At 45.7% G+C, this 27,258-nt stretch overlaps 1 protein-coding gene across 1 annotated transcript; it reads right to left on the bottom strand.

Moving 5' to 3' along the window:
* Positions 1-4,862: 4,862 nt before the first annotated feature.
* On the bottom strand, positions 4,863-23,423 carry LOC128972640 (transmembrane protein 182-like). The gene is made up of 5 exons (XM_054388718.1): positions 23,271-23,423; positions 20,362-20,479; positions 18,120-18,218; positions 14,533-14,670; positions 4,863-5,679 (listed from the first exon to the last, which is right to left on the bottom strand). The coding sequence occupies exons 1-5, from the start codon at positions 23,421-23,423 to the stop codon at positions 5,450-5,452; spliced, it is 738 nt and encodes a 245-aa protein (XP_054244693.1). The 3' UTR covers positions 4,863-5,449.
* Positions 23,424-27,258: the final 3,835 nt, after the last annotated feature.

Here is a 27,258-nt window from a genome sequence, read left to right on the forward strand (position 1 = left end):
CACCCTCCTGGTCAGACGTTGAACAGCCAAGGTCACTTCACACTAATACAGGACATTCCTTTCCTCCTTTGGAAGTTCTCCTGCCTCTGCTGCTCAGGTTGCTCTGAAGAGCCAGAAAGCCTCTCCAAACACAGGAATTTTCCATATCATTTTCTGGGGATGTGGGGAATGAGCTGAGCATGACAGTGGTACTCTCACAGCATGCTGGGCTCCTGGCCCATCTCTCCTTGCAGCTACTATCCACCACCCAGCACCTTCCCAGCCTCAGGGCATCCTTCCATGAGAGGTTTCTGAATCTTTGCTTTAAAAAAAAAAAAAAAAAAAGAAAAGAAAATTGATCTGACCAAGAGGAAAAACTTTCATCATTAATTGTCTCCCTGGAAGAAGGGAAGAGCTGCAAGGGCTTGACTTTCAGCTGACCTCCTCAGATTCCCATATCTCCCCCAAGTTTGGTAACTCTCCCAATACCTTCCCTTCACCAAAATCTCAAGACACACAACCTCTACTACATAACTCTGCCTCCTGAGCAAGCTCCACAGGGCCTGGGTTTTAACACCCAAGATTCATTAATATTTCCTGCAGAGTGTTCAGTAAGTAGCAAATAAAGCAGGAAGTGTCCCAGATGTTGGGAAGAAAAAATGGAATTATTCATTGCTTACTAACGTCAAATGCTAATGTGAGAAAAGCATCCTTGAAGAAATCCTTGAGTAAAATTCATCAGAGTGATGTGAAATCACTCTTTTAATTATGCATTTTTGAATGGATTTATTAGGCCTGGTTCTGATCTGACTTACAGATGTTGAACAGTGATAAGGGTCTGCTGCAGTCTTTGGAATTACTCATGATTTATAATGACAAAACTTGGATCAGAATGAGGTCCTTGTCACTACTCTGTAACATCCTTTCATCAAACTTCCTCACATTCAACAGATGAAAGAGACTGTGGTGTCTGCAATTTCCAACCCTACCACTCAGCCCATTAGTCTGTTTTTTGAAACTTCTCCTCTAGAAATGATGATTCTCACGCAAAGTTTTCTCTTCCTGAGTTATAGTTCAGATTGACAGAATCCCAGCATGGCAGGGGTTGGAAAGGATGTCTGGAGATCAGCCAGTTCAACTTCCCTGCTAAAGCAAAGCCACCCCCAGCAGGTTGCCCAGGACCACGATGTTCAGGCAGAGTTTGAAAGGCTCCAGAGATGACTCCATAACTTCTCTGGGAAGCCTCTTCCAGTGCTGCAGCACTCTCACAGGAAAGAAATTTTCCCCCATGTTTAGGTGGAACCTAAACTTTGTGCCTGTTGCCCCTTGTCCTGTTGCTAGGGACCGCTGACAAGAGTCTGGTCCCATCCTCATCATTCCTGCCCTCACCCTTTAGATACTGATGAGCATTGATCACATCCCCTCTCAGCCTGCTCTTCCCCAGGCTAAACAGCTCCAGGCCTTTCCTTGTCAGAGAGGATTTAGTTACCTTATCATCTTTGCAGCCTCTGCTGGACTCTCTCCAGGAGTTCCTTGCCCCTCTTGAACTGGGGAGCCCAGAACTGGACCCAGTGCTCTGGATGTGACCTCACTAAGGCAGAGAGAAGAAGCAGGAGAAGAACCAGTGGGGTTTGCCACAAAAAAAAAAACCCCAAACCAAACCAAACCAAAACAAAGCCTGGACAGCAAAGGAATTAGCCTCCCTTAGCCCACCCAACTGATTTGTTTGGTGAGCACTTGTGCTGGCTACAAAGGTTGCATTCTAATGGTGTCACTAATTACTTTAGTTACACTGGTTTATAAGCTCATTCCCCAGATCCCAATTGCTGTGACTGTGAGAGGATGCTCCATGCAAGGTGACTATGGGAGAGAGGATCTTCAATATCAGAGATGATTTGTCTTTAAAACCCTTCTGTTCAAGAGTGATTCAAAGTCTGCTGTTCTTTAGGATGATGGAGTTTTAAACTATTGCTTGTTCTAGAGCTGATCCAGAATGAGCAGGTCTCCAGGGATGGTTTACTCCCCAAGGCATGAATGCATGATTAAGCTAAATGTATTCCATAAATGCCTCTATGACATTAAACCAAATTTTTTAAGGAACAGATGGAGTAAGTTAATAAATATTTCATCCTATAATATAAAACTCACTTCTATATTCACAACTTCAGGGATCCTCAGCTTCACAGGTATCAATAAGTCTGATGAATTTCCTGCTGCTTCCTCATTCTTCTGCCCTGGTGTCTCTTATGGGATCATCATTTCTGCATGCTTGGATTGTTTTATGGGATCAGTGAAAGGCAAGTGACTGTAAATCTTGACCTCTTCTGCTCCTGGATTATATACTTTTATTCTTCGTGACCATAAGTGTTCATCTCCACCCTGAATAGATAATTAAATGACAAAAATTACTCAAAGGGAATTTATAGTGAGAAATTATCTCTTGAAGAACTGATGGGGCACTTGCATAACCCAAGGAGATATCATGGGGGGAGTGGGGGGGAAACAGTCTAGAATGGCCAAATAAAGCACTGAAATATCTCTGTGCTTGTAAATGTCATGAAACTGGGGGGTGGGGGAGGGGAGGGCGGGGGGTGGGGGGTGGGAACAACCAAATAAACAAATATGATTCTTACCTGTGTATACCAATTCCACTCAAAGGAAATTTCCACTGAGGGAAAGCAGTGTGAATTTTGCTTAAGACCTGTAGAGCAAGCCTGTTAGTCATATGAAAGAACTCATCTGTACATGTGGGGATTACAATTCCTCACTCTTTGTACACCATGAATTTTGTAAAAGAATAATTAGAACTTGCTCCAAGAAGGAATGCCAGGCTTGAGAAATCTTTCAGGCAAAGCATTCACAAACATTTTTATACTGCCAACAACCTTCACTGCTTTCCAGATGAGAGTTACAAGACATTATTAATTAACTGCACTGAATCAATAGTGTGACATAATGCTTGGGAGATGTATGTTTAGCACAAACTGTGACATCCCAGCCTGCATTTTGTTAGGGAGATTGATTTAAAATTTATGCAAATGAGTTCAGCAAACAAGGGTCCAACAAACTGCTTCAAAGCATCAAGATCTAGCCCCCTCCTCCCCCCAAAAAATTATGATGAGATCAAATCTTTGTCAAGTGGTTTTACAAACCCCAGCATCTACAGTAGGAATTATTTCACCTCTGGTACCTCAGTGCCTCCAAAGAGTAAAAATGCTGGAGCTGGACTTCCAGCTGGGGCTGGTTTTGGAGTGGCAGTGGCAGGCTGCTCAGGGCTCTCTTGCTGGCTCCATGTCAGAATGCAATCATCCACCCGTGCCGGCATGCACAGCTACAGAGAGAATCACAGAACCATAGAAACAGAGTGGTTTGGGTTAGAAGGGACTTCCAAAGGCCATCTAGTCCAGCCTGCTGCAGTCAGCAGGGACATCTTCAGCTAGATCACATTGCTCAGAGCCCCATCCAGTGTTACCTGAGACATCTCCAGGGATGGAGAATATGCCACCTCTCTGGGCAACCTGGGACAGTGGCAAATCACCTTGAGTAGAAAAATGTCTTCCTTCTATCCAGTCTAAATCTCACTCCTTCAGTTTAAAGCCATCACCCCTTGTCCTGTCACAGCAGACCCTGCTAAAAAGTCTGTCCCCATCTTTCTTACAGGCCCCTTTGAGTACTGAAAAGCCACAAACAAGGTCTCCGTGGAGCCTTCTCTTTTTCAGGCTGAACAACCCCAATTCACCCAGCCTGTCCTCACAGCAGAGGGCTTGCAGTGCTCAAAAAAACATCAAGTCCTCAAAACCTGTGTATGTTTCATTGCAGGCAGCATCACCAATTTTCTTTTGGGTCTGAAATTAGCACACGTTTCTCTTGATGGGACAGCTGCTGTCAGGGAGCCAATGTACCCCTCAGCAATCACAAGAATTTAAAGCATCCCTCACACAGAATCACAGAAACATTCAGATTGGAAAAGACCCTCAGGATCACCAAGTCCAATCCAGAACTCTACTCTACAAGGTTCACCTCTAAGCCATATCCCCAAGCACCACATCCAAACCACCTTTAAACACATCCAGGGTTGGTGACTCAACCACCTCCCTGGGCAGCACATTCCAATGCCTGACCACTCTTGCTGTGAAAAAATTCTTCCTAATGTCCAGTCTAAACCTCCCCAGTTGCAGCCTGAGGCCATTCCCTCTGGTTCTATGACTTATTACCTGTTAGATAATTTGTCTTTTTGGAGGTGGCTCTTATGCTGCATCTGTAGAACACAAGATCCCATGTTCTACCATAACAAGCAAGATAAAAAATTACAATGCTCTTTTTCCCCACTGCTTTTGCCCCAGTTCTGACCATCATCCAGTTTTAGGGTTGAGAATCCCTGAAAATATTAAATCACAGAATCAATAAGGTTGGAAAAGACCTCAAGGATCATCAAAGTCCAACCTGTCACGCAAGACCTCATGACCACTAAACCATGGCACCAAGTACCACATCCAATCCCCTCTTGAACACCTCCAGGGATGGTGACTCCACCACCTCCCTGGGCAGCACATTCCAACGGCTAACAACTCTCTCCATGAAGAGCTTTCTCCTCACCTCCAGCCTAAACCTCCCCTGGCACAGCTTGAGACTGTGTCCTCTTGTTCTGGTGCTGGTTGCCTAGGAGAAGAGACCAACCCCCACCTGGCTACAACCTCCCTTCAGGTAGTTGTAGACAGCCATGAGGTCATCCCTGAGCCTCCTCTTCTCCAGGCTAAACAATTCCAGCATCCTCAGCCTCTTCTCAGCCTCATTGCTCTTCTCTGGACATGTTCAAGTATCTCAGAGTAAATGCAGAGTAAAGAAAGACTAATTAATTCATGTGAGGTTTCATGCCACAGAAATTGGTTTATTAACTTATTGATAGGTAGGTTAGGTTCAGGTACATTCATATTTTCAGAATCAGGGCTTTTAAACAAAAAAAAAAAAAAAAAGAGTTCCCTGTGTTTCCCGACATCCCATTAAAAAGGTTGTCCTTTGATGTCAATTAGAGCCAGCTACAAAAAAAAACTAAAATCATCCTTAATTGCTTTGCAGAACTAGACATTATGGCATAGAGCTTTGCAGCCAGATTCAATTACCTTTTACAAGAAACAAGGATGCTGGGAATGCCATAAAACTCCTGCTCTGCTGAATATGGATGCAGGGCTCTGCTGACAGCCAGAGAGCTCCTTCCGTAGCAATAACTGCAGAGAAAACTGATGCAGAAGCCATAGACATCTCTAAATGTCCCCAAAGAGTAAAAGTGCTGAAGCTGGTTGTTCAGCTGGGGCTGGTTTTGGCCTGGCAGTGGTTGGATGCTCAGTGCTCCAAACCTGCCCCCACTTAGGACTGACCTGTGCTGGTAATCATAGCTGCAAACCCCATCTAGTCCTCAAAACCTGGGTATGTTTCATCACCAGTTTTCTCAAAGGCCTTCTCCTAATTTGTCTTACTCCAAGGACTTCATAATGTCTCTGCCCACCAGGTAGAAGAGGAGTCCAGACAGTAAGACCAGGGGCACCCCAGCTGAAGCAAACATGAAGGACCACCCATAGTACACGTGCAGGGGGATGTCGTCCATGCACTTCTCACTTCTCTCCAGGAGGATGTACTTCTGAAAATCAGCAGCAAACTCCTTCCACATCACAAAGAGAAACACAAGCAGCAGAAATAAGCCTCCTGGAAGGAGAGACAAAGATGAGTTATTCTCTGCATCTGAAACAGCTGAGAGAAGATTGCAGCACATCCCTGATTGTTCTTGCAGATCCTTTGCATCAAAGCTTAGTGGTGCAGAATTATTACTCATGACACTGCTCTGCAGGCTCCTGTGAAAGCCAAGCCTGTGCACCATGGGAGAGACCCACACCACCACCACCTCCACCAGCTCCTGCCCAGCCACAGGCACATCAATGCCTCCTGCTGCTGGTGCTACCCAGGGCGCTGGTACAGATGGATACACCATGGAGAAACCACCACAAACATGGATGATGTTCACAGCAGGGATCTGCGTGAGGCTAGCTCTGAACTCCTGCCTTAAAGGGGGGTTGATCTGCCTTTTTAATTTTTAATTTGTCTGAGATGAGGGAGAAAGTGAGACTAAGACTTCCCCTTTTTATATCTGCCCTTCCAGGTAGTGTCAGAGCCGGGTTCCACCAGAGATGCAAAGAGAGAGGGATCAGTCCTGCTGATGGCAAACATTACCTGGCATCAAAACTGCCACCCCAGCACCAGCACAGGCAGAGCACACACAGATGCCAAACTGCTCAAGGCAGTTCCTCTTCACGTTTTGTGTTACCCTTCCTTAAACTGAGGTTTGCAACCAAGCATAAAATACATGGAAAGGAGAGGAGATGATCCTGATCTGCAGGGAAATAACCCATAATAGGATGGAAAAGGCACGTACCCACGAGTTGCTCATCTCAGATGGGCTGCTAAACTAAAGAATGATTAATAAATAAATAAATAAATAAATAAATAAATAAATAAATAAATAAATAAATAAATAAAAGCTTATACCATGAGGCTAGGAAGTATTTTTAAAGGTGAGTGAGACTTGCTTTGCCCTCCCTTGGAGCCAGATGGGAGAAGGGCTGAGGCCATACTCAAGCCAGAGCAGTGAGTGCAAGGTCAGCATCTTGCTCAGCAAAGGTTCACCCCCCTGGGAGACTCCCACACCTTGTGGGATGCCCAAGACCCAAATAGCAAATCTCCCATGAGATCCCACCATCTCCTATTTCCATGGAAGCTCAGTGTCTGTAGGAGGAGCTCAGTCACATCTGACTGGTGAGCAGGCACCTCCCAGACCCAGAAGGTGCCTTAAGAGCAACCTCCTTGCCCCAAAATTCACCAAGTGATGGTGGTTGGAGAATGCAGATCTGGCTCCTCCACATGTAGCAGGTGACAAAAAACCTAGTGTGGCCCCATTATTATTTACTATGTCACATTAAAGAATATATACAGTGCATTTGAAAGTCAATGTACATTAAAACTAAATAGTGATGGCCTGCTGACAGATCTGGAAGCTCCTCAGGAGTACCTGATCTTCACAGCTAGAAGCTTGCCAGTTTTAAATGGTGCTGTATAACAGATAGATATATGCACATAAACACACCTATATGGGAGAAATACATCACAGATTAGATTTTTATGGTAGAAGTGAACAGTTCAAAGTTAATTTAGTTGACAAGTTGCCACACAGTTCTATGGATGTGTTGTGGCTTCTGCTGGATTGAATTCCTCCCCTTGCAGTTTTTAAATCAAAGGTATATTTAATTATTCCTCCTGGCAGCTTATACATGACAAGATCTAGCTCCTGTGGGTGGGTAAAGCCTGACACTGATCTATCTGCTTAGTGATGGGGGCTCCTGAAATCTTGGTCAGAGAAAACAAGACAGTGTTGGACTCTGTTGCTGCTTATAATGGATCTAATCAACGTCTATAAATACATCAGGAAGGGACAGGAGCAGCCTCTGCTCACATGCACCCTATGATAGGACAAGGGGCAATGGATGGAAACCACAGCACAGGAGGTTCCACCTCAACATGAGGAAGAACTTTGTTACTGTAAGGGTCACAGAGTACTGGAACAGGCTCCTCAGAGAGGCTGTGGAGTCTCCTTCTCTGGAGACTTTCCAGCCTTATCTTGATGTGTTCCTGTGCGAACTGTGCTGGATTCGATGGTCCTGCTCTGGCAGGGGGGTTGGACCCAAAGATCTCCAGAGGCCCCTTCCAATCCCTAACACCCTGTGATCAGCACATGTGCAGCCACAAACCTTTGCATCCCATCTTGGATCCAAAAAGGAAACTTAGGCAAATGTTCAGAAGGTTCAAAGTCCTCACTGTGTGTTCTGTGAAAGCTGAAGTCACCTGTCCTAAGCTGTCATGTCTCTTAACCTACCTCCTGTACCCTAAGACCATATCACAGAATCACAGAGTGTTAGGGGTGGGAAGGGAGCTCCAGAGATCATTGAATTGACTCCTAATAACCAAAAATTGTTGTAACCATATATTTTAAAGGTCCCTTCCCACCCAAATCATTCTAATACATTTTACATCACCAGGTGCTGTTCCTTCAAGTTGTGCTCCTGCACCTAGCTTACTGGAGAGGCAGGCTAGGAGTTAAAGAGCAGCTGCTATACCATTTGCATGTTCACTGAGCTTTAGAAACCACTTGAAATTAAGTACCCAAATAAATATTTTACACTTAATATAATAGTTGGGCCTTTAAAATACCAATTATTCTGCTATAAGAAAACAATTGCATGTTAGACAGCCACATGTCCTTTACAAAATACAATATATTGATAAGAAGGCAATTAAGTCTTTATTACTGATGTAATTTAAAATTAAATTAATTAGATAGGAACTGAACCTTGAAAAGTGCTCTTTTAAACATCAATTTCTATTTCATTAACTTATAATACCTACCATAAGAGGCACAAATAAAACCATAGCCCCGGTGGGATGGAGGACGTGCGTATGGTCATGTCCTTCTGAATTCTCCTACTTCTCTTTAAAGAGCTAGAGGTTGAGCATTGGGTTGTCCCAGGACAACTTAGGTAGCCTAAGTCTCATTTATTGAGGAAAACAGATTCAAACCTACCAGTTCTTACTAGGGAAGCCCCATGAGTGGGTGGTGCTGTCCCCGAGCTCACCAGGAGCTGAGGGTAGGGAAATGGTTCCTCTCCTAGCCCCAGTAGAAGCACCAAGTCTTGGTTTGGAAGGATTTGTTATTAAACAGGTACTGGAGGTGATGGCATGGCCATGGCATCTAAATTAAGAACGTTTTCACACCCTGGGAAAATGACAAGGAAAGGTAAAGTAAGCAGCCTGCTTCTCTGGAATAATTACAGGTGAGTGGCCAGCAGTCCCTGGGATTTACAGCAGCTCCTCAGTGAGAAAAGAGCAGCTAAATGGCAGCTGCAGCCAAGGAAGGACGATGGAAGCACAGCAAGGGCAGCCCACTGAAAACTGCTCAGCAAAAAAAGGCTGAAAGTGCCTCATGAAAGTGCCTACAATTGGTCATGCTGTTAGATATGAGCAGAGTCTTCATCACGAGAATATGGAGAGGTTGCCCAGTGACAGGGCAAAGGGCAATGGCACCAAGATGGAATATAGGAAGTTCCACTTAAACAGAAGGAGAGCATTTTTTGCTGTGAGGGTGCTGGAGCACTGGACAAAGCTGCTCAGAGATGTTGTGGAGACTCCCTCTCTGGAGAGATTCTGAACTCATCTGGATGCCATCCTGGGCAACCTGCTCTAGATAAAACTTCTTTAGCAGTGGGGTTGGACTGGGTGATCTCCAGAGATCCCTTCCAGCTCCCACCATTCTGTGATTCTGAGACTGTGTGATGAGACCACTCCCCTGCTCCTCTCAGCATCCCTGTGCTTTCTACCCTTGCAAAGTTAGCCAAGTGATCTACTTTTTCCTCTACCTTTTCCTCTTTGCTTCTGCTCATGGGCTAAAAAAAAAAAAAAAAAAAAAAAAAAAACCAAAAAATAAAAAACAACCACCTGTGAAGAGCTGCACCTCCATTGTGAGTAAATTGGAGTCAGGCTTCTTCATTCTTTCATTTTATATCTTTGTGACACCTTTATAGCTGCTAATTGTAGGGACAGGTGAGTGAACTCAGTCTTGAACTCTTCTGTGGAAGCTGCTGAACTTCTGTGTAATCTGCTAATTACAAGAACAATGAGCTTTGACTCATTTGCCTTTCTCACCAGTTGCTGCTTAAGGATGTTAAAAGTGAGGAAATGGAGCTGAGACCTTCAGCTGCCCTTCCATAACTTCTAGCCTTGGCTGCACACAGGGAGCCTGAGTGTCAAAAGGAAGATACTTGATTTGGGAAGAGGAATCTGAGCACAAAATTCAGCACTTTAAGTCACAGGAGCTGAGCACTCTGAAGAACAGAGCAGTTTGAGCATGCTCCCCTCATGAGACATTGATGCAGCTCTGAAAGCTCAGGAGAGGCTTTTGGCTGCCTTTGCCTGTTGGAAACAGCCACAGCAGTCCTGGGGCTGGGAAGAGTATGAACATACCTGTGAGTGCCACCCCAATGGGGATGCTGGATAATCAGCATCAGGACCACAGCAGCCAGAAGAAGTATGGACTGTGAGAGGTTCATCCAGTTTCAGTGTCAGCTTTGCAGTGTCAGGCAAGCTGATAAGGGACACACCCCCTCGGTAGGTTTGCAGATGATGCCAAGCTGGGAGGGAGTGTTGATCTCCTGGAGGGTAGGGAGGCTGGACTGAATCAACGAGATGAGGCCAGTGGAATGAGGTTCAACAAGCCCAAGTGCCAGGTCCTGGATGGGTCACAACAACCCCCTGCAATGCTGCAGTCTTGGGGAAAATTGGATGGAAAGTTGTCTGGTGGGAAAGGACCTGGAGGTGTTGGTCCACAGCCAGAGTAAATGAGCCAGTGTGTGCCCAGGTGACCAAGAAGACCAACAGCATCATAGCCTGGATCATCAACAGTGTGACCAGCAGAACCAGGGAAGTGATCATCCCTCTCTACCCTGCACTGGTGTGGCACACCTCCAGTACTGAGGTCATTGAGGTGCTAGAGTAGGTCCAAAAAAGAGCAAGGAAGCTGATGAAGGGTCTAGAGCACAAGTCTGCTGAGGAGTGACTGAGGGAACTGGGGTTGTTTAGCCTGAGAGACCTTGCTCTCCTGGAAGGAGGTTGTAGCCAGGTGGGGGTTGGTCTCTTCTTCCAACTAACAAGTGAAAGGACAAGAGGAAGTGGCCTCAAGCTGTGCTAGGGAAGTTTAGGTTGGGTGTGGGGAACAATTTCTCTTCCAGAAGGGTTGTCAAACCCTGGAACAGGCTGCCCAGGGCAGTGGTGGAGTCACCATCCCTGGAAGAACTGAAAAGCTGCAGAGATGAGGTGCTTAGGGACATGATTTCATGGTGACCTGACAGTGCTGGGTTGATGATCTTAAAGGTCTCTTCCAACCAAAACGATTCTATGATTCCATGGTTCCTTGCTTAGAGAGCTCACTTCACATTCACTCTTGGCCTGTGCATTCCCTCCAGAGCAGCCTCTTCACCTCTGAGCAAACCACCAGGTAGAGTTCACCTTGGTTTTTTCACTTAAGCCTACAGCCATGCCCCTGGTCTGGATGTACTAGAGCAGCACTGCAAGCTGAGGAACTACCCTAGGCCTGGAAGAATCAGGTGCTCACCTCTCAGCTTAGTCTCCAAAACACCCCAAGGAAACAAAAACTGAGGAGCACCAATACAGAAAACCAAGGAGCAAAAAACCAGAGTTGCCTCAGCAATTCAGTTTGCAGAAGCTGCAGTGCAGCATTCTCCCAGCCTTCCTGGTGCCATTGTAGTGCTAATTAATCATGATGTCAGCTGCCTGTTGAAACAAGGGGACAATGAGCCACCAGGCAGTGCCTGCCTCCCCCTAGCAAGCACCTAAACCAAGTCTGAGATGGCAAATGCTAGAAGGAAAGCAGCATGTCGGCTGTTTGCTCATGCAATTCAGGTGCTTTTGGGAGCAGACTGGCAAGGACAACTGCTCAGCTGGGTGGTATTTGCAGCAGCAAATGTCAGATGGGCTCTGGCTGTACCTCCCAAGTCACCCAGCAGTGCAAACCAAGGGGGATGGCTTCAGTCCTTTGAAAGGGCTCTCAGAAACACCACCCACTGAGCACTACATTTGTCACAGTAGCTCACAGAGAGTTGGATTTGCTCTCTTGAAAGCACAGGAAATAAAAGGCCTCTTGGAGAGGAACCCCAGAGGGGTCTAATAGAGAGAACAATCTCCACCCTTAGGCACTGAATTTCCCCCAGGACAGAGGTGCACACAGACCTCCTCAAGGTCACATCAGGCTGGATATCCATAGATGCTTGGGAGAGTGTTTGCACCAAGAATATATTTTAGAGCCTTTTGGTGGCAAAGGTTGCATCACCATTTTGTGCTGGGATGTGGTTTCATGACCTCAGAGCAGGCTGCTCCCTGACGGGGACAGAAGGATGCATGGATGCAACAAAGTTGCTTGTGAAGGATGTCCGGTGAGGCTAGGGCATATTGCAGCTGTAGTGCTCCATCTCACCACCTGACTGCAGACCACATTCCCACTCTACAAATTGCCAGTGTTTTCACACTTCCTCAAGGAGAGATCATTTCTGCAAGGGAGGTTAATTAACACTGACCCACAGGCCATGATTAGAAGACGAAGCACTTTCTCCTGCCTTGTCTCTCCACATCCTGCTGTCTGCAAGGAAGAGATGGCCAGGGAGTTGGAGCTGTCTTAAACCTATTGTTCCTACTGCTTAGTGCAATTATGCAAAGTATTTTTAGAAAGGATGGAGAGAAAATAACCACAGAGGGATGCATCTTGAATCCATTGGGAAAACAGTGTCAAGCAGGTTCCAGAGCTCTGAGTTTGGGATACTCCCAACCCCCGCACCCACCCCCCCACAAAAAAAAAAAAAAAAAAAAAAAAAAAAAAATCAGCTGAAACTCTAAGCAAACTTTGCTGAAATACTGCTGCAACCTCCTGGCTATCATTGAGATTGAAAATATAGCAGGAAGCCTCTTCCAGCTGAACTCTTTCCTCCTAATGACAGTTAATAACAATGATTGCTGTTCAGATTGAAACCGCATTAATACAAACTTCAATTTAAACAGCAGCATCTCTGGCTAATGCCAAGAGGTTTATGTGATGCATAATCAGCTCCTCTAAAAAGTGTCACATTCTAAGCCCCAGCCTTTTAATCAAGAAGTAGTCAAATGAAGTGCAAAAACAATGAATGAAAAAAAAAACTGGAATACAGTGATTCAATATCACTCAAAATCCTTTCCTCTGTGATATATTTTATGGGCCTGGCCAGTGTCAGAAGGTGGCCAAACTCAGTTTTTTCCATTTGGGATGAAAGCTGAGTGTTTTGAAGGGCTTTTACTGAGGTAGCCAGAGTGTCCCACCTGAGAGGATGCCAATATTCCTCCTTAGGCTCACAAGATGAGGTGATCCCAGTGCACAAGCATGCCAAGTGGCCAGCACTCCTCTGCAGAAGTCTTTGCATGAAGATCCCCAAGCAAGATGTCTTGCATTCCCAAATGAAACCCACATGTGTAAAACCAAGTGAAATTTGCCTTTAGGAAAATTAAGCCCAACCACAGGTTTATTAAACTATGGAAGTGAGAGATAAGCAGATACCCAGAGCCTGGCTGCCCTCCCTTCAGTAACTGGAGATGTGGAAGCAAAACAGAAGAGCTGACAGGGAGGCAGGGCAGGTAGGACCAATCAGATTTAGTGCCTTACAGAATTTTCTTTTAGGCAAATAGGTAGATGTCATCTAACTTTGTGTAAGCAAGCAGCTCAGCTGTGGGTAATCATTAGTACAGCTGGAGGACACAGAAATGAGGAAATAGTTACAAAATGGAGAGGAGCTAAATAAAGGGTGAAAAGAGTAAGAGGTAATAAGAGCAGGACATGGTGAGACTGGAAGGAGCTTAGGTGGAATTCCTCCAAGGTCAATGCTGGAAGATTCTTGCTAAATATTGTAGTTTCAGACCCTACAATCTTGGGCACACTCAAAGCTCAAACTGGATGTAAAGACACTGGCTTGGGTTTGATTCATGCCATGTGTGAGGAAGCAGGATCTAGAATTAAGCAAACTGTTTTCAGAGAATCATCAAATCATGGAATCATTTAGGCTGGAAAAGACCTTTAAAATCATTGATTCCATCCATTAACATAACACTACCAGGTCCACTGCTAAGCCTTGTCCCTCAGCACCACATCTACAAGTCTTTTAAATACCTTCAGGGATGAAGATAAAAGCTTAGCTCCATGGCAAAGTCCTTTGCTCAGCATGGCTCAGCTGAGCTTCAACCTCAGACTGCTTGAGTCACAAAAAAGCTTCTTTCTGAGATGTAGTCACTGTTGTAAGTCAGGTATTTCTCCTAGTTAGGCCAGTTACTCCTTCTTCAAACAGAGAAAAGGAAAAAGCCCAAGTGATACTGCAGTGCAATCATTTGCAAGAGCAGTGGGAATCATGAATAGAAGCTTTCTTAAATTCACTTTGCTGCTCTGCCACCACTTTATCCTTTCAGTTTTTACACCATCTCCCCTCCCATTTTGGGTTGTCAGGTATGCCTTGCACTGCTCCTGGGCTTCCAGCTCCTCCAGATGTTAATGGCAGAGGCAGGAGAGGCCCAGATACCAAGAGTGACTTAGGGCATGGCTGATCGCTCACCAGGGTTAACACAGTGGTGGCCTTCACTAAAGCTCTGCTCCTCTGGGTTGTATAGAAGAGAAGAACAACAAACAACAAATATTTTTTTCCCAATCTCCAGCCTCCCTAGGAGTAAGGACTGTTGTTGTAAGGCTTGACTGAACATAAGAGTTTAATTCCAGCGGAGAAGATGGAAATCATTTGCCCCACACCTATGCGGCTCCCACCAGAGCCATCATCATCCCTACTGCCTGCCCTTGCCCTGCACTCACAGAGCAGAGCATGATCATTGTGTTCTTGCCCTGGCCAGAGCCCAACACCCAGGGTGTATCCTGCTCACCTGAAAGGAGGAGGAATCCCCCTCCAGCTTTGTAGCAGCGGGGGTTGACAAAGGGCACACCACAGACCAGCAGCATCCCTCCTACCAGCCCAGCAGCAACAGCCAGCAGGATGAACGCTGTCCAGAAGCCTCTGTACACTGCACAGACAAAAAGACTCAAGTCAAGGGAGAGCAGAGGAAGTCAGGATCCTTCAAGCCCATGCTTAGCTCCTGCTTCAGCAACAGGAAAGGGGGCAACCTGAAGGAACAGCTGAGAAGACAGAGAGCAACCTGTCTTTGACCTGCAACAGTTGTAGCAAGCAGGACCAGGGAATGAATCATCCTCCTGTACTCAGTACTGGTGAGGCTGCACCTTGAATACTGGGCTCAGTTTTGGACCCCTCACTACAAGAAGGACATCAAGGTGCTGGAGCACCTCCAAAGAAGGGCAATGAAGCTGGTGAAGGCTCTAGAGAACAATTCTCATGAAAAGCAGCTGAGGGAACTGGGCTTGTTTAGTCTGAAGAAACGGAGGCTGCAGGGAGACCTTCTTGTTCCTCACAACTCCCTGAAAGGAGGCTGGAGCCAGGTGGAGGTCACTCTCTTCTGCAAAGTACCAAGCTATAGGAGAAGAGGAAATGGCCTCAAGGGGCTGCAATGAGTACAAGGGGTTGGAAGGGCTTGCCAGGGAAGCACAGAACAAAAGGGGGTGAGAGTAAAGTACACCATGCCTAGCTGTGCCTGGGGGGGATGGAAGATCTTGGCAGGAATGGAAAGAAAATAGTAACATTTGGAGAGATGGAATCTGACCACATCTTTGATCCATTTTAATTAACACTTACAGAAGGTGCCAGATTCCTGGTTTAAAATAAAGGCAGTTTGTGTTAGCAGGACTGCAGGGAAAACAGGAGCTCGTGACTCCCCCCACTAATGGCCTTGCTTGACTCCAGGTAAGAGAACAGAGCAAAAGAACAGCTGCCTCTGCAGCCCCTGAATTTGGGGGGTGTGCTGGGGCTTCATGCAACAACACCAGCCAGAGCTGAGCAAGCTTCTGTCCATCACATGGATATAGCCCACTAATTTCAATCTCCTAATGTCATAGGATCATGGAATGGTTTAGGTTGGATGGGACCACCAAAGGTCACCTAGTCCAATTAACCCACTCCAGCGAGCAAGACGTCTTCAATGAGATCAGGTTGCTCAGAGCCCCACCTGCAGTGTTTCCAGGGATGGGGCACCCACCACCTCTTTGGGCAACCTGGGACAGTGTCTCACCACTCTTAGTGTGAAAAATTTCTTCCTTCTGTTGAGTCTAAATCTCCCTCTTTTGGTTTAAACCCATCACCTCTCGTCTTGTCACAACAGGCCCTGCTGAAAAGTCTCTCCCCATGTTTCCTGCAGGCCCCTTTAAGTACTGGCTACAAGGCTATGAGGTCTTTCACTTCACCAGGCTGAGCAACCCCAACTCTCTCAGCCTGTCCTCACAGCAAAGGGCTTCCAGCCCTTGCATTGTCTTTGTGAGCTCCTCTGGATCCTTTCCAACAGGTCCATGTCCCTGCTGTGCTGAGGACACCAGAGCTGCGGTCTCAGCAGAGCAGAGAGGCAGAATCAACCTCCTGGCCACAGTAGCCAAATCTCTTCCAGTCACTGCTGTAAACCTTGGCCAAAGGTGGTGGTCTTCAGGTAGAGACCCTCTGATGCCCTGCTCCCCTGATTTATCTGGTCCCCTGGGTCCACTGCATCTTGCTCTGCCTGTTGTTCAGAAGCTCTAGTTAGAGAGATTTAATCTGAGCACAAGCAAGTGGGTAATTCTGAAATGATTCACACTTGAAAGAAAAATGATACAGAAAAGAGGCCTTTTACTCATTTGAAACCATTTTGTCAGGAGAGCCACTTAGGGGAGAGATAAGTATCATGAACTCTCCAAAACCACAGAACTCATTTTCATGTTTAACCTCTCTTCACCTGCTTCTCTCAGGAACACTAAGAGGATGCAGATAAGGCAGAATTATCTCTGGAGCAGGTAATAGCTGGAGGACCCCTTTTTTTGCATGACCTCCTGTGTGGTCACCCTTTGCCTGTGTGGATGTGCTGGTTGGGGAGCTAGTGACAGAAGGGTCTGCTTGCTGCAGAGTGCTTTGCAGTAGATTTGGTGCTGCAGAGGAGCCCTAAACATGGGTGCTGAGATATCCTCATTCCCCCAGGGATCACAGCAGGGTGGGTGCTGGGAGTCTCTCCAGCCCCACAGCACTCCAGGGTGCAGCCCTGGTGCAGAGCTCATCCCCAGTACCCTCTTGGGACCTGTCCCAAGGTGGCATTTCTGAGAGGCAGCTGGAGAGGCTTCCACAGCAAGGGCTGACAGGCAGGGACAGATGCCTCCAGAGCCTCTTATTTAGGATGGAAAAAAATAGCGTGGTTACCAGCGAGATCATTCACAAACCAAACGGCATGCCTGCCCCTCCTAAGCTGCCAAAACCCCACTGCATGCTTGCAGCACCCAGCCTCCAACAGGCTCTACCACTGACATGTCCCTCATATCCATTTTCCACCACGGCGTGTTCCCTGAGGCAGGAATCCTGCACAGCAAAGGGAGCTGGCTGCTCTCCCTCACCTGCTCCTACTGACAAATGGTGCAGCTGAGTTTTGGTTGGGTTTGTTTTTTTTTTTTAAATTAATTCCTCATAAGCAAAAAAATAAAAATAATAATAATAATAATAAAGGTACTGCTAAAGGCTAAGGAAAAGGTCAAGATGTTTGTTTGTGCAGTCTGCCTGCCCCAGCTCCCTGGAGGCAAGGCAGAGCGATGCACACTAGTTAAAGAAATCAATTCATTGCAAAAAAAAAAAAAAAATGAAAAAAGAGATCATTGAATTAATTCTAGCTGCTGCCACCAATTTGGCAAATTAAAATTCCTAACAGCAGCTGATTCATTAAAGAACTCTGAAAATATAGAGAAACATAAATAAAAAGGGAATCACAGTTGAAAGGAGAGCTCTCCAACTGCGTCGGGCTGGGCATATTACAAATAAGATGGTCGCTTACAGGAATCTTCTAACAGTTTGGGCTTTAAATGATTTTCCAGTGTTTGTTTATTTTATCCTGCAACAAATCAACACCAGAGCTCTCCCAGAAAGGCAGACTCTGGAAACAAGTCTGCACTGGGCTGCCATTACATGATCTTTAATGTCACTTCCAACCCAAACCATTCTAGGAGTCTGTGAAGCCTGCAGCTCAGTTCTTTTTCTTCCTGTATCTGGATCTCTTTTTTTCTAGGTCTGGATTTTACCATGAGTCCAGCTCCTCCCAACAAGCAAGGAGGTGGGAATGAGTGGATTTGGCATGCTCCCTTGCTCATAGGAGTAGGTGCTGAGTACCCAGCAGGAGGGTGAATGGCTCATGGCCAAGCATGGCTGGCTCCAGAAGAGAGAAGACATGGGAGAACATACTGATGTGCTGATGACTTGGGGCACTCAGCTAAGGAAGGACCTTTCCAAAAGCCTTGGACATGCTTGGCCACATGCATTTACAATGGGAGAACTGCCACAATCATAAATCTCTACCTGTTTGCTTGAGAAAGGAACTGCTGGGGGAGGAGGAAGGAAACTCACCTGCAGTTGTGTCATAGGAAGGATGGGGGAAAGGTCCAAGAGCAATGGGCATAGGAAAGAGGTAGCCATGCATGCAGAACTTGGGGTGTGCTTGGCTGGCTGAAAAGGAACAAGAAATAAAAATCACAGTTAGATTATTCAGAGGCCAGTGTGCTGTTCAGCAAAACCTACAAACCCTCACTGAAATCAGTAGGCTGGGAAGTAAAGCAGGAGAGTAAGACCTGGTTAGAAAGAGAAAAGAAAAAGAAGCAGAGGAATGACAAGATAGGGGAGATCAAACAGGACCTGAGGCTGCACTGAGACTAGGCAGTACAGCTTCTCATCTTCATAACCTGAGTCCAAGGTGGACATCAGTCTTGAAAGATGAAGCAACTGAAATCAGTGTAAATATTCCCACTGCTGTGTATGACCATCTGGGATGGACAAAGGTATCTGGGTACCAGAACAAGCTTCTTCCCTTTGTGAGAAGGGAAAGCACAATGAAAATGGAAGTGCCCCATCAATATTAATACCACTGAGGCTTATCATGATTAACAATAATAGAATGAATGTTAAATGAATTAATTAATGGCTGGCCACTTATTTAAATATGTTCCCCAGCTCAAAGGAACACTTTATAATAGGTGGACATTAGTTCATGCTAAATTGACTATGGAATACCTATTGAATTAATTATTACCTCCATGAGAGCAGCAAATTAATTTGCCATGATCAATCCTATTATAATAAATACCTAAAGAAGTAATACAAATTTGCCACTTATCAGAAAGAGTCATTTGACTTCAGGTAACATGATATTATATCATGGATTTCCATAGCACGTAATTAAGTGGAGAACTCCCCCTCCTCAGTCCTTTTTATCAGGAAAAAAAAAATCTGGGTGAAAAAAAAAAAATCTCACAGCGTTCACTTGAGCGTTGGCAGCAACTGTTCTTGCAAGATTCCACAGCAAACACAGGTCAGGGCCTGAGGGACAGCTAAGCCCTCTGAAATTTTAAATTTAATTTAATGTTACGGTGGGAACCTGTGTTATTGGCTGCCCAGTGCCCTGTGAGGCCACCACATTGCTCCACAGGCTTGCAGGGATCCTTGAGTAGACCAAAGAACCAGTGAGGCTTCTGCGGTGTTTAAAACCTTTGCAGAACTGATTTTAAATCTCTCTTTTTTTTTTTTTTTTTTTTAATCCTAACTCCTCTTTCAGCGTTGTGTCACCCCAGGGGAAGGCTGTCTTCTCATTGCCCACTGTGCACTAACATGGGCAAGCTGGTGACTGGCTTGGTTGGCAATAGGACTGGTGCCGGGTGTGTCATGGGGTGGTCTCATTCCTTTGCTCTTTCTGGTGAGAGCACCTGGTTCACTGGGCCAAGACCCCACATTTCACTGCTTGTAGGCCACCAGTCAGCACTAACTGGTGTCTCAGAACAGGTTTCACCTTCTCCTTCATTTTTTTCTGAAAAGGGAATGCACTTTCAGAAAAATAAATTATTTTGCATCCATCTCTGTCTATCCACAGGTGTCATTTCAATGACCTTAGAAGGCAAAGCAGGCAAGATCTTAAGGCAGAGGATATGGATGCTTTGTGTTGGCAGTCCTGAGGGACAGTCCAGTTTGGGGAATTCCTGGAACCCCTGGCTGGACACTGGCCACACAGATTGCTTAAGAGCAAAACCACATTAGTTATGGCTCTCCATGGTCCACCACTGCCCACTACTCGAGGTCTTGAGCTCCCAGGGAGACCACATGCATGCAGGTCCAGCCTTCCCCATGCTGAAACCAGTGGGAGGTGGCAATGTTCAGCACCCCAATGGCTGAGAACACTGACAGGAAAGCAATGCTAAAGGCCAGGAGCTCAAATTGAACAGACCGTAACTGAGGTATGACAGGGAGAATTTAGCTCAAATTGAACAGACCTTAACTGAGGTATGAGTTTTCCTTGGGAGAGTTTTCCTTGCTAGTGGAAGCCAACACCTCGTAAGACTTTGTAGGTGATAAATGCCACCAAGAGGTTCCTACATTTTTGTCAACAACCCTCTGAGAGTAAAACCCAAGTCAAAAAAACAACCAAACAAAAAAAAAAAAGCACAGAGAGTGAGCCAAGTTTGCTTTTGATAGAGATAATGAGAATGAAAACAAATGAAATAAAGACAACTGTTTCCTCATGCCTAGGAGCCCTTCTTGTGCTTGTTAGCAGTTCAGAGTGTGATGGAATGCTGTGGCTATGGTGCAGTGGCATTATACTTACTGTACCAGAAGCTCCAGATGGTCTCTGGGTGGCCCTCACCAAAGAACCAGCACCGCCAGAAGAAGCCCTCATGATGGAAAGTGAGGGTTTCCTTCCTGACCTCTGTTGGTACTTCAGCCTGTGGAGGAAAGGAAGCCCAAGACGATAGAGGGATGATCTTGTTGGAAAGGTGTTTTTTTTGGTTTGGTTTTTTTTTTTTGCTCAGACAGTTACTGCTTTCATTTTTGCTGAGGTTTTCAGTTGTGGCTTGAGTTGGTTTTGGAAGGGTTGGGAAACCCAGAAGCAGCTGCTCTCCTTGACTTGCTGTCATGTAACAGCCATAAAGTGCTCTGATAAGACAAATCCTGCAGACCTTCACAAAGCAGTTTCTACTTTCTCTAATAGAGTTGAACCACTGGTGGCCAGAGCTGGACTGGAAGTAGAACATGCTGTTCTATTCTACTTCTGAAACACTTTCCTTCAGTAAATGCTCTTGCTGTTATAACCAGTAGGAAGCAGGTTGGTTACCAGGTAAGGAATTTTAGGTATGACCCAATGCAACAGTTCAGATGTCCTTACTACTCTGCAGGATCCCTGCAAGGTCTGGTTTAGATGACTCACACTCATGAAATCATTTTGGTTGGAAAAGGCCTTTAAGACCAAGTCCAACCATTATCTAACTCTACCAGTCTGGTGCTGAACCATGTTCCTCAGCACCACGTCTCTGTGTCTGGCAGTCCAACTCTAACACTTCCAAACACCAGCCCCAAAGTTCTTCCTCCTTTCTCTCCCTCTGCCAATTTAGAAGCTATGCTAAACTTAAATGAGGCATAAATGACTATGCCCACACCATCTATCCCATTCTACAACAGAAGTGTTGACAATTTTTCCTTTTCTGTTTCTCTACTTCAGCCTCCAGACCAGACCTGCAGGAACAAGGTTTAGGTCTTTCCAGAAGGGAGAATATTACAAAGCTTAGTCATGGTCTGTTCACCATAAAACTTACTAAAACTCCAGCCAGAAACAATTTTATCTTTATCACAGAGTTTGGTAGAGGAGACAACAGCTACAAAGTGACATTTCATGGAGGACAGAGAAACTCCAAATCAGGCTGGAGTCTACAAACTAGGGAAAGGAGATGGGACTCAACAAGGAGGTGCCAAAACTTCTGTCTCCTTGAGATTTTTTTGTGCATTGAGTCATAACCTTATGTAGAGCTCTGAACCAATTCTCCTTTTATTTTCAGGACAAAATGCTGATTGTGACAATGGCAACATGCAGCCCTGCAATGTCACCACTTGGCTGGCTGCTGCCTTAATGCATCCAGGGTGTAACGCGCAATCGCCGTTTGGCAGATCCTCCAGACCCTCCTTATCTGTAAGGGACAGGATTTGCCAGTTTAAGAAAGGGCAGAGAAGGTAAAAAGACAGCCCATTGTACAAACCCAGCAACTGGAAGAGAAAGAACAGCGACAGTGTCTGGAATAAATAGAAATAAAACAGCTCAGAGGAAAGAGTAAGAGCAGGTCCTGTTTCTGCCTGGCTTTTGAAGTCGCTCTGCCTTAGCGACAGGCACACTGACACTTGGCCAAGAGCATATCTTGAACGTTGGAGATGCTTACTCATGTCATGCAGTGCTAAGTCTCTAGTCTCTCCACTTGAAAGACAACTGCCTGAGCAGAAACCTGCAACAATTAACATCGTCCTTTTCCATGTGTGTGCACACAACCCAAGTGGCACCGCTCTGTCCGTGACGCTCTGCCATCTTTGGGGGCTTTACTGTGCTGCTTTAAATAGTAAAGACAGTGGCTTCTGCCAGGCAGCTTTCCTGGCAACATTTTTAGCTTTTTCAATAGGGAAAGTCCTTTGGAAGCATGACTCAAGTGAACAGTGTCCTACATTTGATTACAGGATTCTGAAACGAAAAGGAATATTTCTTGCTGGCATCACGATGCTTACCCAGGGTGACTCACCACACCCAGAATCAAAGCAAGCAAAACACCAAAATCAAACCTAATTGGATTGAACTTTGAAGTAACAAAAAGTCTGCACACAACAAGGGTCTTCCTGTCATTTTGTAATTGAAACCACACATTGATCAGCACAACGTTTTTGAAGAGCGGGCAGCTTGTTATTTCGTGTGGCAGAGCTAGACAGGAGTGAGTGCAGCTGAAAATCAAACCTCTGAGAGGATCTATACACACGTGAGGCCAGCAGTTAGCACTCAAATACCAAATTGTCCTTCAAAATTACATTTCCTGCCAACTAAAAGCCTATATAAATCTTCATTTGAAATACATAGGCCTCTTCATGTTAGATGGGCAGGAACTCTTGTCGACTTGTCTGCCTCTGATGTTTGCTTTTGTTTTCTGTCTGTGCTGCAGTCACATCACTTAAGATGCAAATAATTGCCAGCTTTAAAATATGAAGTAGTTTTAAATGAAGAAACTACAGAGGGAGAACTCTTCTAATGGCAAATATCAGGAGGAATCTTTTGTCTTTAGAAGCAAATGCTGTCAACAAGTAAAGCTCTTACAATTTTTGCCTTTCATTCCCCAACATTCATACCTGCCTGATTACTGAGGTGCTGTCTTATTGTTTTCTAGATGCACTTTACAGACTGGGGCAAAGCTGTTTGGATTTTTGAGTCAGCTCAGGCTGGTGTTCTCCATTAGCAGGTCACTTCCAATGAGCTATACTCAATGCTATCAATTCTGCAATCACTATGCTGCTTCCAGTACTGTCACAAGTCTAAAACTCTTAAAAAAAAACAAACCAACCTAAACCAACCTAAACCAAAACAAACCTGAATAAACCAAAACAAACCTAAACAAGCCAAAACAAAGCAGAACAAACCAAAACAAAACAAACCAATTAAGTTGTTTCAATGAAGCTAATTCCTCCAAAGGAAGACAAGAGCTGAGAGTTTACCTCCTCAGCCTGCAGAGTGCTGTTGCCACCCTGGAAGAAGCCACAGGTCTCAGTAGCCAGGAGCCAGTAATCCGTCCCGAAAGAAATGAGAAAGAGCAAGATGCCAGTGCCGCCGAGGATGCCGGCTGCCAGGGCAGCTGCTCCAGCCTTCATGGGGCAGCAGGTAGGCAGAAGGACTGGAAATCAGGAAAGAAGGGGACCCCTGAAGTTTCCAGGTTGACTGGAAGAGGGGGCAGAGAAGAACTGCTATTTTTGCAGACAGATAATAATCTTCTCCTGGCTGGTGTGGGTTTCAGGGGGTGGCAGGAACAGGACTAATAAAAGGAGATGACCTGGTGTAACCAAACAGCTGTGGCATTAAGGAGCATGACAAATAGCTATTGAGGCAGAGCAGGAAGGGTTCCAAATGAACACATGGTTGCTCATTTCAGAAGAGCTGTGCAGAATCCTGAGCCTTGGCTGGTCAGGCAGTGTCTGTAGGTCACAAGTGGTCACGATGCAGAGCTGCCCAGGACACTGGAGGGGTTTTAAAACCCCACTTGTGTATCTGGAGAGGCTGTGCATGGCTTGAGCAGACCTGAACTCAAAGATCTTCACCATGTCATGGAGCTCACAGTCTCCACAGCCACTGCTGTGAGAGATACCTTTAGCCATGTCCTGGCAAGTGGCACTTCTGGAATATGCATCTCCTTCAAGTCCTGCTTCCTCTGAAGCGGATGCAGCTTTCACACGTCATAAACACAGAGATCCATGCAATGACATAAAAACATTGGTGCTACCTTAAGTACCTTGGTGCTCTTAGAAATGGTGCCATCAAGCCATGCAAAGACATTTCAATCAGGCCGTTCCACACCTAGTGAGACCAGGAGCATTCAAACCAGGTGTAGGTACCGACAGACCTGCAGCAGCATCTTGCTGTGCAGATGTAGAAAGATGTTCTCTCCCCTGCCACAGAAGGGAGGACTATATAGTACTCTTACCCCTCCCACTGCCTTAGCCTGCTGTGGAAGAAGTGTCTCATGGGAATGAACATGCTCCTGCATGGAATTTTTTTGCCATTTGATACCCAATGTTTTTGTCTTCTGCTGGAGCATCTGCTGTAGGTCACTGCCAGGAAGGGAACGCCAGCCTAGCAAAATTGGGATTTCTGTAGGGCAATAAAAAACATTCCTGTGATGTGCCAGGAGGCTGGAGGGAGAAAATTGAAATTACAGCAAAAATTCAAGTTCTGATTTTCTGACCTTAGTCTAAGTCATGCCCTGTTCTAAGAAGCAGGATAGATGAAGATGTTGGTTTCCTTCTCCTGTGGGACTTTGTGTTGCCAAATTAATTTCCAAATCAGTTTAATAGTTAAAGTTAACCATGAACATATGGGTATCTCAGAGAAGCTGCACACTGGTTAGGGAAATGAAACTGGAGAGGGCTGGGTGAAATTTTGACTACACTTCCAGCCAAATGTTGAGGCATATGGACTGATGAATGTGCTTTCTCTTCTTCTCTGAGCACAATAGACTTTCAATTATAATGATTTATTCTACTCTCTGCATTGTTCTTCCTTTAATATTGCAAGGATAGTTTTTAAATAATATATCAGACCTCTCTTGCTTGCTGTCACAGAGCTGCTGTTTGTTCAACCTGACCGTGAGCACGGGAGGCATCCCAGGAGGTCCAGGAAAGAGGTCCTTCCTCAGAGAAGTGCCCATGCTGAGAGCTGGAGAAAGGAGAGGTAAGACAGACTGCAGACTTACCATCATAAAAAGACAAAACTCAGCCCCAGTCCCCTTAGTTAGAGCTTGAGTGGTACTGCAAGGGGCAAGAGTGCAAGGAGGGCAGAAGATGTTGCATCCGGCACAGTGGGGCTGGACAGGGCTCTGGGCAGCCTGATCTAGTTGAAGATGCCCCTGCTTACTGCAGAGGGGCTTGGACTGGATGACCTTCAGAGGTCTCTTCCAACCCAGACCATTCTGTGATTCTATGCATGAAGAAGGCAGCAGAGAGCTGCAGGACAGAGCCAGCAGGTCATCTCAAAGGTTAGGTCTTCATCCAGGTTGCTCATTGAAATGGGAGAAGACTTGTTGTGCAGCTCACACCACAAGTGTGTAAAATTCAAGTGCAGAGTGGGCAGTTGTGTGCTTGGAAAGCCAAGGAGCAGTGCACAGCTCCACATCTCTGCCCTGCTCTGCAGTCAGCTGTACTTGGCGGTGCTGTCCTCATGTTCGCGACTTAGTGCAGGCTGCCATCTGGAAGCTGGCCTCAGCAATTCCCTGTCCCATTGGCAGGAAAACCCTGGTGTGGCTAAAGCAGAGCACTGCTGGTGCCCAGCCTTGGCTCTTCACGAGTTGTTACGTGCCCAGTCAAACAGTTTCCAGATTCTTAGGCTGTGGAAATGGGAATTGAGTTTGCAAGGTCAAAACTCATCTCTCCATGCAACAAGCTTTCCCTTCTCCTTGGCACAACCCAGCCTGTGCTCACCACCAGCAGGGGCTGAAAGATTCCTGGACAGGACGGGCAATGAGACCATACCTAGGGCAGCTGCTCCAGCAGCATGTGGTGAGAGCACCCAGGCTTGCTCAGGAGAGCTAACGCACGTGATGGAACTGCAGCCCCCTTATGTTTCCTTCTCTTCGGCTTGATTCTTTTGTGTAATTAGGCATCAATCCCATTGCATCCAGCCAGATCAGAAGGTGCTGGGGCTACCAGAGGAGCAAATTCCTTCATCCTCACTCAACCAGGGCTCAACTAACCCCTGCACTGCCCTTACTTCTCTATTTCTTCAATGCAATTTTACAAACAGATGTGATCTCAGGGCTGCCCTCAGAGACTTCCCCAGTCCCTTTGGAGATGTCATACCTTCTCTTGCTGGAGCTTACCCTGCTGATATGCCATGCTCTGGAAGATGCTCCCCATCACACTGCTTTAGATGAGTATCTCTTTTGGGTCTCTGCTTTTACATAAACCTCACAAACCTCATAGTAAAAAGAAACCAAGGAGCTCAAAACCACTCAGATCACACCAAGGGCTACCCAACTTCACCTTGGAAATGTCACCAAACAGCCCTGGATGGTTTTGCAAAGAACAACCCCTCCATAAGAACTGTGCAGGAAGGGAGAGAAACAGACACCCATGTTGTCTTTTACCCCTTTAATTCTGCATTAAAACAATACTCACCAATTCCTCTCCATCTCACGCTCCATTTTCATCTCTCCCATCTACACATCTCTTGGACGAAGCACACAAGCCTGGATGTTGAAAGATTCTTAGTGATTCTTAGGAGTTTGAATAACCCTTGGTACTTGATGTCAGGAGGGAAGGAGGGGGAAAAAAAAAAAAAGGCTGAAACGTGCTTCACTTGCTTCTTAAGTGTTGCTGGTACTTTCCAGGATTAAGCCATTCTAATCTCCTTAAGCAGTCGTGGAATAAAATAAACAGAAGTGTGATTTTTTTTTTTCAGCTCAGAATGAAAATAAAAAGCAGCCCACGTGCTGAACACAAATGCTTTTTAGAGCTGGCAGGGAGAGGGAGATTTATAGCCTGATTTTCTAATGTGGCTTCTTCATCAATGTGTGCCCAGACGTAGCTTTTGGGTTCCCACTTGGCCATGGAGTTCATCCCCCACCAGGAACAACTTTTGCCTCTTTCTACTTTAACTTTCAAAAGCCTCCTGTAAACTTCCAGAGTAAGCACAGAAGCAGTCACTCTCTGAACTACTAAAGGAATCAAACTGATGCAATTTATTTCCACAGAACCATGCAATATTCAATGATACACTGAATCCATGTTTTTAACACTTTTTAAAGGACTAAAACCCTGGAAAGAATTAATTAGGCATGCTCTGAAGCCTGAGCATTTAACAGTTTTCCACTTGCTTGTAGAATTTTAAGACCACCAACACTGGATACTGGCAAAGATTTTCAAAGGTATTCTGGGCTGAAATTCATCCTAGTCAGAGGGCCTGGCCACTAAGCAGCTGGAAAATACTTCATGAAGG

The sequence above is a fragment of the Indicator indicator genome, chromosome 17 (genome assembly GCF_027791375.1).
Source record: "Indicator indicator isolate 239-I01 chromosome 17, UM_Iind_1.1, whole genome shotgun sequence".
Classification (NCBI taxonomy): Eukaryota; Metazoa; Chordata; class Aves; order Piciformes; family Indicatoridae; genus Indicator; species Indicator indicator.